The sequence below is a fragment of the Sarcophilus harrisii genome, chromosome 4 (genome assembly GCF_902635505.1).
Source record: "Sarcophilus harrisii chromosome 4, mSarHar1.11, whole genome shotgun sequence".
In the NCBI taxonomy this organism is placed as follows: Eukaryota; Metazoa; Chordata; class Mammalia; order Dasyuromorphia; family Dasyuridae; genus Sarcophilus; species Sarcophilus harrisii.
In genome coordinates this window covers 320478692-320493070 of record NC_045429.1, presented here as the reverse complement: position 1 = coordinate 320493070, position 14379 = coordinate 320478692, and the positions used below count along the sequence as shown (strand labels likewise).

Genomic DNA, 14379 nt, shown 5'->3' with positions numbered 1-14379 from the left:
GATCCTGATCTGCTTTCTATAGAGGGCCACAGATAGTGTGGGTGAGGTATAAGACCTCTGCATTGGGTTATGAGGGTTATGAGGGTATAAAAAAAGGAATTTGGAATTAATGGACTCCATATTTTAACCATCCTCAGGAGTCTCACTTTACCACTCCTCCACTAAGATGGTATGTTTTTTCACCCCAGTGTGGGGACTCTAGAAAGCATGGTACCTTTTGTTACCCCATCTTGGGGGGCGCTAAAAAGCAGGACACAAGTTTCCCTCCTATTTGACCCCGCCTCTTTTTCTGGGTTAGCATCCACCCCACAGCTCTTGGATATAGCTCAAAGCTTTGTCCTGAGCCCTTTTCTTTCTCCAATCTCAGCTAAGAGGTTTAATTATTATCTATAGGCAGATATATTCCAAACCTATATATCTGGTCCTACTCTTATTCCTGAGTCCATATTTCCAACTGCCTATGGGATATTTTAAACCAGCTCAAAGAACATCCAAAACAGACCTCCAAATTTCCCTATTCCTGATGGAGGCGAAACCATCCCCTCAGTGACCCAGAACTAAAACTTAGATGTTATGCTTGACTCCTTACTCTCACCCATTATATCCAATCTATTGATTTTCAACTAGTGGAGCATCTCTCGTTTTCTTCCTCTCCTCTGACTCAACTCATTGCGCTGGTGTGTGGACCCAGCTATTGCGCCCGCCTGTGGGTTGCTCCCCCTGTCTTAAATCTCTCCCCACTCCGGGTCATCTTCCACGCCGCTGACAGTCGCCTTCCTAAAGCGCAGGTGTGACCATGTCAGTGTGAAGCCGTGGCGCCCGGTCTCCGGGACACAATACAAAATACAGTCTTCGTACGCCTTGTTCTCCTCTCCCCTCCCCCCCATTACTTTGTAATTCAATGATGCTGCCCCTGCCGTTATCTCCGATTCATCCGCATAAAACTCGCTTGTGCAAAGTCTACACCGAGTCTCTGGACGAATTTCCTTCATTCATATCTTCAGTACTTAGCATACAGCGCGTGCTTAATAAGTGCTCATTAACTTGGCTCCCACTTGTTTCCTTCAAAACTCCTTTCAAGCACCACCTCCTATAGGATCCCTTTACAGACTCCCCCTCCCTCGTTAATTATTTTGCATCAACTTATGTAAACATGTTCCTTTCCACCTCCAGCACCTCATTTTTTCTTTTTTTTGTAAACAACTTGAGGGACTTCCTCCCTCGCTCCGCATTATTCCCAGGGCGGGGCATACAGCAGGAGCACAATAAAGGCTGGTTGATTGACTGATTGAACGTGGGTGGTCCGATTCTTCTCCCAGCCCACGTGGTCTCATAAAGATCAATGCCACACACAAAAGAAACGTGACTCGGTTTCTTTAAATCTCACCGCGGGGGAGGGGGCAGGGAGACTCAAGCAACGGGTTTCAAAGTCAGGGGGTCCCCGGCATTTGTCGCTTCGGGACTGATCTAGGGACAAGCGAAGCAGACGCAGGGACCCGCCAACACGACCCCCGACCCTCAGCACCTACCACACCCGCGCTGCAGCTCGGTCCCTCCCGAGCGGAAGGCGGTGAAGGCACCGCCCCGAGCCGGGCGGAAGGGGTGTGGCCAAGCGCCGCCCTTTGCAGATCCGGAGGGGCGGGGGAGGGGGAGGCGGAGGGAGGAGGGAGGAGGGAAAGGGGGAGGGAGGAGGGAAAGGGGGAGGGAGGAGGGAAGGAGGGATGTCAGTGTGTTGGAGAACGGGGCGCTAGCCGAGGGAGAAAAGCACGGGATTTCTGGGCTGGACCATACGGGAGACAGAGAGCCTGGCGCCTGTGGGGACTCGGACTGGAGGATAACAGCCCCTAACTCCCAGGGGTCTTGTCCGGATTAATTAATTACCAAGTATTAGTCTCAAATGAAATGAATCATTGGAAAGCACTCCGCAACCCTTAGAGCACCGTCACAATGGAAGCGGTTCTTTATTCAGGCTTCCTCTCCTTCACACACAGACCTCCATCTTTCTCGGAGCCCTTGCACCAACAGCCCTCCTTTGTCTGGAGTTCACTCCCGCTCGCTTTGCCTTTCTCAGTCCTGGTTTCCTTCAGATCCCACCGCAAGCACCATTATTCTACAAGCTGATTCCATTAGCTTCCTCCCCTTTCCACCAAGTTTTATTTTGTAGGAAGATAGGTTTGATCTAGCGCTGGCTAAATAGTCTAGAACAATGTTTTCAGAAGTTGGGGCCAAAGTCTGACTCTAAGGGGTGGGACAAAAACCCATAAGAGATTAGGAAGATTAACAGGGTCCTGTTCCATTTCCATTCTTCCTGGCCTGCAGTATGTCCTACTTACCCCAATTAGTCACCTCAACTCGGGGCTGTCCTGCTCGGGAAAGCAAAATTCCTGGTCCCTCCCTCCTTCCGCCATTCTCACACCCAAATCTCTTCAACAGGTGGGCTCTGCCATCTAGGGCAAAAACCTGATTTCATCCCTATATTACTTTGCCTTTTTTTGTTTTTGTGGGGGAAACTAATATAGGACGAATACTGTAACGTAGATATGTATTTGATATCGTATTTTGCCTAACCTCCCAAAGACCCACCCCTCTGAACATCCCTATTTCTATTAGAGCACTATCATCTTCCCAGTCTCCTAGGCTTTCAAGTTCATTATTTTTGACTACTTTCTCAAACTGTTTTCAAAGTTTCTAAGGAGCTCTTAATTGCCAAATCTGATGGGCTTTCCCCAGTTATTGTTCTTGACCTTTTTACCTCATTTCACACACCTTTTCCTTGACCACATCTTAAGAAGTACTTAATCTCTTCCTTCTGAAAATGAACTAGGTAGGTTACCTATCCAAAAAAAAAAAAAAAAAAACCCTAAGGAAGTAGAAAAAAAGTTGTTATATTTACCCTGTAAGAAATACAAGAGGTTGCCACAGAATAGAGTTAATAGGATGAAAATCTTGTCATGTAAAGCTGAGCCCTCAGAAGCTAGGGCACTAACCCTTCATGGAAGGTATATTATACATATAAAAGGCATAAGGAAAATAAGAGGAGTATCTCCTGCTGTATTATTTTATAAGAAAATATGGGCATTGTTGCAGGTTTAATAGGAAGAATTCTATGTGTAGGTAAGCACTGGAAAAGAATACCATGTGTAAGGTATACCTAGTAATGAAGACCTCCCCCTTCTTTTCCAGAACATGCCTTTGCTTCAAGGCTTATTAGGTCTGGGTGATCAATTATCAATAGATAATTTACATCTATATTATTAACCTGTCTTATGAGAATATTATAGCCAGGGGGCTTAAGGCTCAAACCTTTGTTTCTGTTGACCTCTAGATGGATAAACAATGTGGTTCCCAGGTCATCTAAGGGCATAAGAAAGTTCATCCAGATGGAGTTGGTACCCTTCAGACTTGAAAAATGTCTAAAACCATAATTCACCACACCCTTCCCTGACTAGGTATATTTCCATATAGACTGGAGAAAGTCCCCTCTCCCCAAATTCATAATCTGGTAAATATTCTTTGCATGTATATATGTTAAGACCATTTATTTCGCTCTCAAATGACTAATGAATAACTCATTTTGTCCAACACTGAACCTAAACTAATGGATTGGCTTGACTCCAGGCTTGCCCTTTATAATAAACTTGTGCTGGCTGGTTTAGGAATATTATTTCAATGAAACTTAATTGTAAATTCCCCAGGTATTCAATTTGCTCTTCTCTCCTACTCTGCACTTCCAAGTGAATTGAAATGTTTCTTCTCTCTCTAACCAGATCTAAATCTTTCCTCAAATCTCTATTCACTCTAGCACTAATCACACAACATGGGCTAATGACTGCCAGATTTTCTTTTACATGAAGAAGAATAAAAAATACCAAAGAAAGGAGAGTGGGCAAAGGGGAGAACAGTTCATTTGGATAGAATGAAGAACAAAAATGGCTTCCTCTGATTTTAATAATTTAAACTCCTCATGGAAAGGAGGTAAGGGCTGAGCAACTATAGGGAGTTATTCCCATCCCCACCACAAAATAGTAGGGATGAAAATATTTTACCTTTTTGCCAGTCTTCAGTTTTAGCTGTCAGGCAGTCTCTTAACCCCACTTTTGTCCACCCAAGACAACTACAGCAGTAGTAGTGGCAATGCAACAGTCAAACAGTCAACGCAACTCAAAAAAGGGGAGCAAGAGAGCACAAGCCCCTTGATTCAGCACATGGCTCAATTTTGGCTTGCCCCACCTGGTTTCAAGATGGAGATTAAACTCTTAAGCTTATTCTCTTCAGCTCCCTCTTCCCAGAAATCCCCCAACATACTCCATCATGAACTGGTGCTTCTGGAGATAGCATCTTCTTGAGTTCTACCATGTCTGTAGCAATGCAGAGGCAATGCTTATATCTGTACATTTTTTTAAAAATTGGAAATATTCTGAACTATTAAAAAAGTTTCCCATTGAAGACTTTTAGTAGATTTTGAATACACTTGCTAAAAATAGAAAAATGCAATTAGTTTGTGAGATTAATTAATATCAAGAAAGAGAAATTTGCTGGTTTATATTTAACAAAAACCATTGCTTATCATTGGTGGAAGGACTGAAAAATAAGGATCATGATATAGTAAGTGTAGTCAACAATGTGCTTCTTGAATTTGAAGCCATATGTATTCTTGTGAAGTATCCTTTTTCAGCCATTTAGAATATCCAAATAAACTGTACTTATATCAAGACCTTTGAACTGCCATATCACAAGTTTTATGTGTTTAATGAAGCATTTTCAATCAATCATATTGTATCTTTCTTGGTAACCCCAGTACTGAACATAGTATCTGACATAGTGAACACTTTAAAAAACTACTTGTTTGATTAATATAACATTAATATTTATCATGAGAATGAAAAAGGTGTTTAGCTCATTAATAATGAAATCATATTGAAAATATTTTATTTACTCATTTAAAAATTTCTATTTTGTGTATGTTATGTAATATACACAATTATTAATTTAGTAGTACATGTTTATCATAAATAATATACATATATTAGAATTGTGCTCAAATTCTTGATATGTATTACATGATCAGAAGAGTTTGGAGAGATGGTCTTAAGAGTTAGGGAGCCTTGAGTTCAGGTCCTACTTCTTATACACATGATATGACCTTCAGTAAGTCACAACCTCTAAGTATCCCTAGATAGTTCATTAACACTAAGTTGCAAAACAGATCTTGACCTGCATATGTAGGGGCAGGTTCCTTATCAAGAATTCCTTCTAAAAATAAAATCACTGGTCTGCTCTAAAAAAATATTTTGTATCTATTTCTATATGTCTCCCCAAATAGAGAAGTAAGCTTCTTGAGGGCAGGGACTCTTGTGCTTTGTCTTTGTATATCTACCACTTATCTCAGTGCCTGACAAATAGGGTGCTTCATAAACCCTTGCTGACTGACTCATTCAATAAATGTGTAACAAAAACCTATTATGAGCAGGACTGTGTACAGATAATATTAAGAAGACAAGGGGCAGCTAGATAGCACAATGGACAGTCCAGCCCTAGAGTCAGAAGGACCTGAGTTCAAATCTAATCTCAGATATTTAACACTTCCTAGCGGTGTGACCCTGGGCAAGTCACTTAACCCTAACTGCCTTGCTCCCCCAAAGCCTTTACTTATAATGTAAAAAGAAAAAAAGAAAGAACATAATATAGCAGCAAACACTGTATTAATTTAGGCAGAAGACCTGGATTCAAAATCTTGACAAGTTATTTTTTCCTTCTCTAGGGCTCGGGGAGAATTTTCCTTGCCCTGTCTACCTTCCAAGGTTCATCTGAAGAAAGTGTTTGGAAACCAGTAAATTCTCACTTACTGGTAAATATGAGATGCACAAGACAGTCCCTGCTCTCAAGGAACTCACAGTTTAAGACAATGTGCATTGAAGAATGATTTTTCCATAGAATCCTACTTGCTTCAGCAGACTGTGTTTAGCAGCATATGAGCAAGGGGTTGGGTGGTAAGACATGAAATCCAGATTAAATCCATTTTTATGTATCTTACTGACAATTAGGTAATACACACTTCATCTAGCTGTCTAAAATTTGGTACTTTTTTTGGGTCCATCCTCCCTGGTTTTATAACAGGGCAGAGAGAACCAAAGTTAAATAGTCTGTGAGTTTCATGTGTGTATGTATGTGTATATATATATATATATATATATATATATGACACAGAAAATATTTAGTAGGAATAGGTGCAAATCTAAGGGTATATAGAAGTTTTCCCCACAGTGAACTTTAGAATTGGAAAGGAGATCAACTCCAATATTCTCATTAAAAGAAGTTACTTGCCCACAATCACATAGTAACAGACAGAATCAGAATTATGTCTTGATTTTCAGGCTAGACCTCTTCCCATTGTATTATGATGCCTCTTTTGATCATTTCTCTTTTATCTGATACAGTTTTGTGCTACTAAGTATATCAGGGACAGATAAAGAGACAGACTCCAATAGATCATCCAATTTATCCATTAGACAGATAGGTACATAAGGTTGGGAAGAGAACTCTGACAAGTCTCACATATTACCCAATGAGAATCTCAAAATCTGTTCTACAGCTATAGACCATTGGACCAAGACCACTGCTTTGTCCTTTCCACTCTTTCAAATCAAGTGTATCCTTATTCTTGCCAAAATTCAAGGTTGTCTTGCAACTACTGGGGCTGGCCTCTTCAGGGGATTAATATATCAGTTTGATCTTATCACTCAAAAGAGAGGACATTGAAGGATCAAGAGTCTGCCACCTTTCTGCTTTAGATCCTCTAGATCTTTGTTGTGTGTGAAAAGACATGAGATCCAGATTAAATGTGAAGTGGTACTGAACCACAGCTACCAAATCCCCAGGAAAATTGAGATAATAATGGAATTTGAGGAAGTGGCTCCAAAATTAAACTACTTCCTTCTGCAAGTCACCTTCCCCCACCTTATAGAGCTTCTCACTATGCAAACTGATTCTCTGTCCTTGGTCCTTATCTTGTCTTGGCATTGTTGCACCATGAGGAAGTTAGGGTGGGAGTGGAGTCAGGAATGTTGGTGAGGAAAGCAATGACCTAGGGTTTAAGGGTCAGAGAAAGAGATTTTTGTGCAAGTAAACTATGATTTCAGGGATTAGCTTTCTATCAAGCTTTTGTGCTGTCCCCCCTGGTAAGGGCTGTTGTTCAGTCATGCCAACTCTTTCTGACCTCTTAGACCATTTTGTTGATAGAGTTTTCTTGGCAAAGATACTAGAATGGTTTGTGATTTCCTTCTCTACTGGATAAAGGCAAATAGACTTAAGTACCTGGGGTCACACACTTAAGTGTCTGAGGCTGGATTTGAACTCGGTCTTCCTGATTCCAGATCTGACACTCCATTGACTAAGCCACCTAGCTGCCTCCAAACCTTGAAGGGGAGGAAGGGACAAAACAGACAAGCAAACAAAAAACCTTTTAAGATCTGGTATTTAGCAGCAAATTTATCTACCTGCTGGCCCATGCCAGACTCTCAGCCTGCCCTACTATTAGATCATGAGTTCCTAAGTTCCGACAGTTTTTTTTTTTTAATTCATCTTTGTATTTTCCATGATGATCAATACAATGGGCACTTGACAAATATTCTGAAAAATCTGAATTTCCTTCTGCCCTATCAGGAAACTGGTTTGTGCCTGAAGCACAGGGATGCCTGAAGCATCCCTGTCTTATAGCACAGATAGGTGGGATTTTAGCACAGGGAAGCAGAAAGATCCAGAGTAGGTCCACATTCACTTGATGATGATAGAGGGGGTGCCAATGGGGGCACTGACTCATTCCTGCTGGGCAGAATCAGGGCCATGGCACTCCATCCCTGCCTCTGTGCAGCAGAACAGAGAGTAAGTTCTGGTCATGCAAAGAAAATCAATTCTTAAAGGTCCCTGAGAAAGCTTCTTTTTGGAAACTCAATCCAGTCAAGTCAACAAACAAAATTCCACCCAGACTGCTCCAGCCAAGTGGAGGAAAAAAAAAAAAAAAAAAAAAAAAAAAAAAGAAGAGACAGAGTAAGGGGAATAAAACTTACCCCACACCTATTTTCTGTGCTTCATTAATTCACCCCATTAGTTCAATGAGTTTTATAGCCAGCTGCTCCAGGAAACAATGTCTTTGCGTGTAATTCATGTAATTCAAACATACTGTTTTTCTTGGTCTCTGCTAGAATAAATCTGGTTCCCTCTTTCCAGTGCTGTCCATAGCCTCTCCTAGTTCTGAGAATTTTTGTTTCCCAAGAGGTGGAAGAGACAGGGGACTGGGAAAAAATACAATAAGTTCCTCTTTCTGACCTCTTCGAGGGGAGAGGAACCTTCTGATCACAAGGTAAGTGAGCTCAAGAAGCTAGTGCTTCATTGGGCCTTGAGGGGGTTGAAACCAGAGAGACATAATAAAATGAAGGCTAGCACAGAAGGGTCTGAAATTAGAAAGAATTTATAGTCTTTGCCCTCTAGAGTTCCTTGGCTCAGACGCTTGTCACATACGTCACATATGTGACTGTTGAATGTGACTGAGTCACAGGCTCCTCTGTGTTTCTCAGGTTAAGCTCCTTTTCTACAATAGGCTCCTCATGGACTATGTCCATTATTTGCTTCTCTTTCTTCTTCTTCTTCAAGATGAAGAAGCTGAGACCTATGAAGAATGCAGCTGAGATGAGGAAGAAGCTGGACATGTAGAAAATATAGCTGAAGTTGCCAGTAGTGTCCAAAAGTAGACCTGCATGGGAGAGGGAAGCCAAGTTGAGAGAGGTGAGGGATACAGGGACCTTAGGAGCTATTTCTGAGGCTCCTCTTCCCTGACAGATTCCTAGGTCATGATGAAAAACCACACAACCGACATAGCATTTTCCCATTTACAAAGTAGGATTCTCACCACAATCCTGGGAAGTACCTAAGGCAAGTGATACCATCACCAGTTTATAGTTGAGGAAATAAAATTTGTTCTAGGTCATACAACTAGCTACTTGGATCTCAGCCCAGTCTTTGGACTCCAAATTCCATGCTTTTCTCACTATGTCATCGACTTAAGTCAGTCTGAGTGATATATGGCAATTTTCCTTCACTGGGCACTTAGCCATAGCCTTATAATATTTAGATTTGAATGAGGCCTTAGATACCATCTAGTTTACTTATCTCATTTTTATAGATGAGGAACACAGGTCTAGGAGAGATTAAATGATTTGCCCAGGATTACAGAGATGGTAAATATCTGAAACAAATCCGGTGTTCTTTCCATGATACCACACGTACCTATATCCCTTTTTCCCTCCTCCCAGGGTAAATTCCCTTTTCCAGATACCAGCCCCAGCCTCCTTCCCCAACTGGTAACTTCCCTATCCTCACCAGCCAGTGGAGGAGATACAAGGATGGTGAAACTTTCAAGGATGGTGAAGAGACCCAAGGCACTGGAGAATCTGTTCATGGGCACTATATCCATGAGCACCTGGAAGATGAGAGCCCCAATGCCGCTCATGGAGACGCTGTATATCAAGCAATAAAAAACTAGCACAGTAAAGCTGGCTGAGATAACGCAAATGAGGTTGCTCAGCCCATTTAACAAGACTGCCAGTGCAAAAAGGAACACACGGTGACCTGCAAACATTGCCCGGCCAGCTACCACCCCAATCATGGGTCTAATGAATATGTTGCTGAAGCCAATGATGGAGATAAGCAAAGCAGCCTTGTGTTCTTCCACATCATGGCTCAAGGCAAAGGGCACCAGGAAGATGTGGGGCACTGTGAAGCCCATCAGCATCCACACTACACCCAGGGTATAGAAGCGGTAGCCCTGGTTCTGGAGGAAGACGTCAAAGGCCAGATGTCGCCGCACAGCCTGGCCACAAGTCAACAGACAGCCTGGTTCAGGGGCCTTGTTGGGTGGGGGGTAGGCTGACTCAGCCTTAAGTGCCACAGGCCTCATGACGGCCCCACAAACGCAGCAATGAAGGAAGACCCCGCCAAAGATCAAGAAGGTGCCTCTCCATCCGAAGGACTCCAAGAGGTAGCGGGAAAGCAGGGGCCAGAGCGTGATACCAATGGAGACCCCAGCTGAGGCCAGTGCGTTGGCCAGTGTCCGGTGGTAGGAGAAGTAGTATCCCAACACTGTGATGCCTGCCTGAAAGCTGAAGGACATCCCTAGGCCTGCAGGGGAAGGAAGGGGGAAGGAAGAGATGCCATCTCAGTGATCCATCCACTTATGTCTCCTCAAGCTTTGATGAGAGTTGAGGTCCATTCCCCACACCCAACAATTCCTTAAAGTGTCAGTTTTGCCTCTTTCCCCACCCACTTAGCTAGCCCAGTTAAGACTTGATGTAGCATCTAGCCCATAACAGAGGCAGCCCCTGGGAACAAGCCAGAGATCACTTCTGGAGCACGCCAGAGCAGCACAGCACCCCTGCCTTCAAACAGCCTGCCCATCCGTTTCTCTCCCCAACCACACTTCTCAGATCCACTGTCTTCCCTTCCATTTCCTGCCATTGCTCCTCCAAGTCCCCATCCCACCAAACCCTGGGCTTAGGAGGTTAGGGGGAGAAAGAGAAAGGGCAGCTGATGGCTGTCACCTGTGATGAATCCGGCTGTGATGTAGAGCTGGCTAAGGGAGCGGGAGAAGGAGCTGGCCACCATGCCTGAGCTGGCCAGGATTCCCCCTAGCATCACTGTCACGCGGCAACCAAAGTGCTCCACCAGCATACTGCAAATGGGCCCTGGGGGAGGTGAAACCAAAAAGAGAGTGGGGCAGGTTAGGGATGGAGCCAAAGGAACAGCCTGGAGTTCTGGAGAACATCCTATGAGGATACATTGGGACCAAAGGGAGCTCCTTCATCCAATCCCCTTCTATAGGATCAGACAAGGTCCAAGTGGAAAGGAATCTCACAGTCTGATGTTTTCCTGAACCAAAATCCTTTCTGTAACATTCTTGAAAGGACATATTTGAATCAAAGGGACCTCTTTCATCCTAACCTTCCCATAGAAACATACAAACTCTAAGCTGAAAGGAATCTCAGCATCTTAGATTTCCCTGAACAGAAATCCTTTCTGCAACATTCCTGAAATCATGCTGAAACAGCCTATCCTACCACAAAGTACCTAAGTGCTACAGTAGATAGATATGGGGTCGGGAAGATCTGAATTTAAATTCAGTTTCAGATTTTTTTTTAGTTTTATGACCCTGGGCAAGTCAATTAAACTCTGTCTGCCTTAGTTTCCCCAGTTGTAAAATGAATAATAATAGTATTTATTTCATAGGGTTCATATGAGGATAAAATGAGTTAAGGTTTTTTTGCAAATCTTAAAGCACTACATAAATGCAAATTATTGTTTTTGTTATTATTTGTTATCATTCAGCTCTTTTAGAAAGTTTTTCCTTTTACAAAGTCTAAAGCTGTTGCTCTGCAATTATTCTTAGTTGTGTCCTCTAAGGTTATCTGTTCTTGAGTCCTACACAGCTTATTAGGTTGCATGGAGTTAATGATTAAAAGTATATATTTAAGTAGTCTTCAAACATGGAACTCTGGACCAAGGATTGATTAAATGCTTTAACATATGCTTAAGGGGAAATCTTCTAATTTATTCCTTTATCCATTTTTTTTTCTCTGCCCAATGAGGACATCCCACAATCCAAGACATAGATATCGGGAAATGAGCTATCTATCACAGACTATCTGCTATAGAACATTTAACCAGGACAGCACCTCCAACCCCACCTCGTACAGCTTCCAGCCATCCAGTTCCTGTTCTCACTATGACTCAGGGCTTTCTCAGATGTTACCTTTCCCATTGACCTGGTAATGTGAGAAAGTATGGGTTATGAATGTATAAGATTAAAGGTGAATTGGGAATGTGTATGTGAATATGAGAGATTATGTATGAATGTGTATAAGAGGGTATGGGTAGATGGACATGATAATATGGGTCAATATGTATGTAATCAATCATATGTGATTATAGGAGGAGAGGAGGCTGCAGGTATATATGTACATAACAGAGAGAGCACAAAGTTGTAATCACAAATCTGAGGTTTGAATCTGTAATTTATTAGCTGTATGACATTGGGGAAGTCAGGTGAATTCCCTGAGCCACTTCATTTCCTCATCTGTTAAATAAGGAAAATAATACTTATCTACTACCTAGGATTGTTCACAGAATTAAATGATAAAATGAATGGGAAAATCCGTAAAAGTAAAGAGCTGTCTAACATTGGTCAGAGTACTATGAATTGGTCCAATCATTCTAGAAAGCAATTTAGGATTATGCTAAATTGCTAAAACGTCAATACTCTTGGACCCAGAGATACTGGTGCTAGACATCTGCCCTCAAGGAGATCAGTAATTAAAAAAAAAAAAAAAAAAAAAAAAACTACATCTCATATGTTCCAAAATAGTTACTGTAGCACTTTTTGCAGTAACAAAGATCTGGAAACAAAGGAGATGGTCGAACAAGTTGAGGAGCACCAATGTAATGAATTATTGTACTGTCAGATTGATGCAAAGTAAAAGAACTAGGAAAACAATGTATACAATGGCTACAACCACGTAAATGGAAAAAAAATAATAAGATAAAAAAGGGATGCTATTAAATTATAATTATCAGGCCTTCTTTCCTTGATTTGCAGAGTTAGGGAATTATGGATATGGAACACTACCTGTAACATCTGATTTGGTTCATGTATTGGTTAGTTTAGTTGTGCCAATTTTTAAAAATCTTTTTTTATTCTTTATTATTAGAGATGTCTTTCTGGCATGAGGAGGAATAGTATGTAGGAGATATAAAAATTAAAATTTCAATGAAAATTTAAAAGGATTACATACACATCAATTTTTATTAAGAATAATATAAAAAAGAATGTGTATAAATTGGGTTTTATGAATGTATGGAAGGCTGTATAGGTGGATGAATATAATAAACCTGATTGTTGTATACATATCAATTGTAGTATGTATTCAGAGAGCTGAATGTATATTTCTGGGGCAGCGGAATAAGTCAATCAGTTTGTTCCCCACTAATTAATTCAACATTCCACAAACACTTATTAAATAGCTATTATGTTCTGGGCATGTGTGCTAGGAAGAAAAATACAAAAACAAAACAAATTTAACCTCCAAATAATTTACATCTGATTAGCTTAAGAACCTATTATATAGATACCCAATATTGTACTAAAGGGTGAACAGATATTTCAGTTGATCTTCATAACAATCTTATAAAAGGGATGTTATTTTATTACTGCTCCATTGGGAATGATTTGGTTGATCTCGTTGCTGAGGATGGCCTGATCCATCAGAACTGGTCATCATCTAGTATTGTTGTTGAAGTATATAATGATCTCCTGGTCCTGCTCATTTCACTCAGCATCAGTTCGTGTAAGTCTCTCCAGGCCTTTCTGAAATCATCCTGTTGGTCATTTCTTACAGAACAGTAATATTCCATAATTTTCATATACCACAATTTATTCAGCCATTCTCCAACTGATGGACATCCATTCAGTTTCCAGTTTCTAGCCACTACAAAAAGGGCTGCCACAAACATTCGTGCACATGTGGGTCAAAAGGGATGTTATTTTAATCCTCAATTTACAGATGAAGGAACTAAAGCAGACAGAGATTAAATGACTTGTCCAGGAAGTCCAAAACTAGTAGGTATATGAGGGAAGAAGTGAACTTAGGTTTTTCTAATGCCAAGTCTAGTGTTGCATCTATTATTAAGTATTTAAAGAAATATCAACATGTATATTAAAGTCTCTTAGTATGAAGTCAATATAAGTCAGAAGTAAGACTTATGAATCCAGGGCTTCTTGATCCTCAGTGTACTCTCCCAGCCATCATTCCTTTGTATAAGGGGTCAGAAAGTCATCTCTTCTCCTGCCAAGAGACTCCCTGGACTAAGGTCTTTACCCCGGCTGCTAGAGGATGGGCCAAGAACAAGCAGTATCTGTTCCCATCTCTCTGCCAGCTCTGATAATCCACCTCGCCACAAGAAATCTCATGAGAAAGCAGGAAAAAAACATTCCCTGGTTATTGGAAGACAGCCGGGAGAACCAGTATAACATGCTCTGGTCCAAGTGAGAGGGGGAAAAAGGGAGGGAGAAGAAACCTGAACCTGCCTCAGTTATCCTCCTCATTCTTTAGAGCCAAGCTGAAGGAGGTTGCATGTATGCAGATAGAAGGGGAAAGAGAGCTGTGATTTCCTTCTTAGTTAGGCATTCTGAAGATCCTGGCTGCTTGCCCTTCTCTTTCATAGAGACCTCCTGGAATTGCCTGAGGTCAGGAATAAGGCATCCCTTCTAGGAGGAGGTTATTAAGACAAAAACTGAAACCAATACTCTTGCCAGGAAACATCTACTGAGGGAAT

The 14379-nt window shown here is 41.5% G+C and overlaps 1 protein-coding gene across 3 annotated transcripts in view; it reads right to left on the bottom strand.

The window, feature by feature from the left end:
- Positions 1-14379, bottom strand: part of SLC16A5 (solute carrier family 16 member 5) — a 33508-nt gene that overhangs the window by 767 nt on the left and 18362 nt on the right. For 2 of the 3 annotated variants that reach the window (XM_031965772.1, XM_031965770.1), the window contains exons 3-5: positions 10593-10736; positions 9376-10173; positions 8067-8749 (exon numbers count right to left, since the gene is read on the bottom strand). In XM_031965772.1, coding sequence (XP_031821632.1) covers positions 8499-8749; positions 9376-10173; positions 10593-10736 — 1193 coding nt within the window. In that variant the 3' untranslated portion in view covers positions 8067-8498. Of the gene's footprint in view, positions 1-3633; positions 7416-8066; positions 8750-9375; positions 10174-10592; positions 10737-14379 lie in introns of those variants that run through there. The other variant, XM_031965771.1, reaches the window with a different exon arrangement.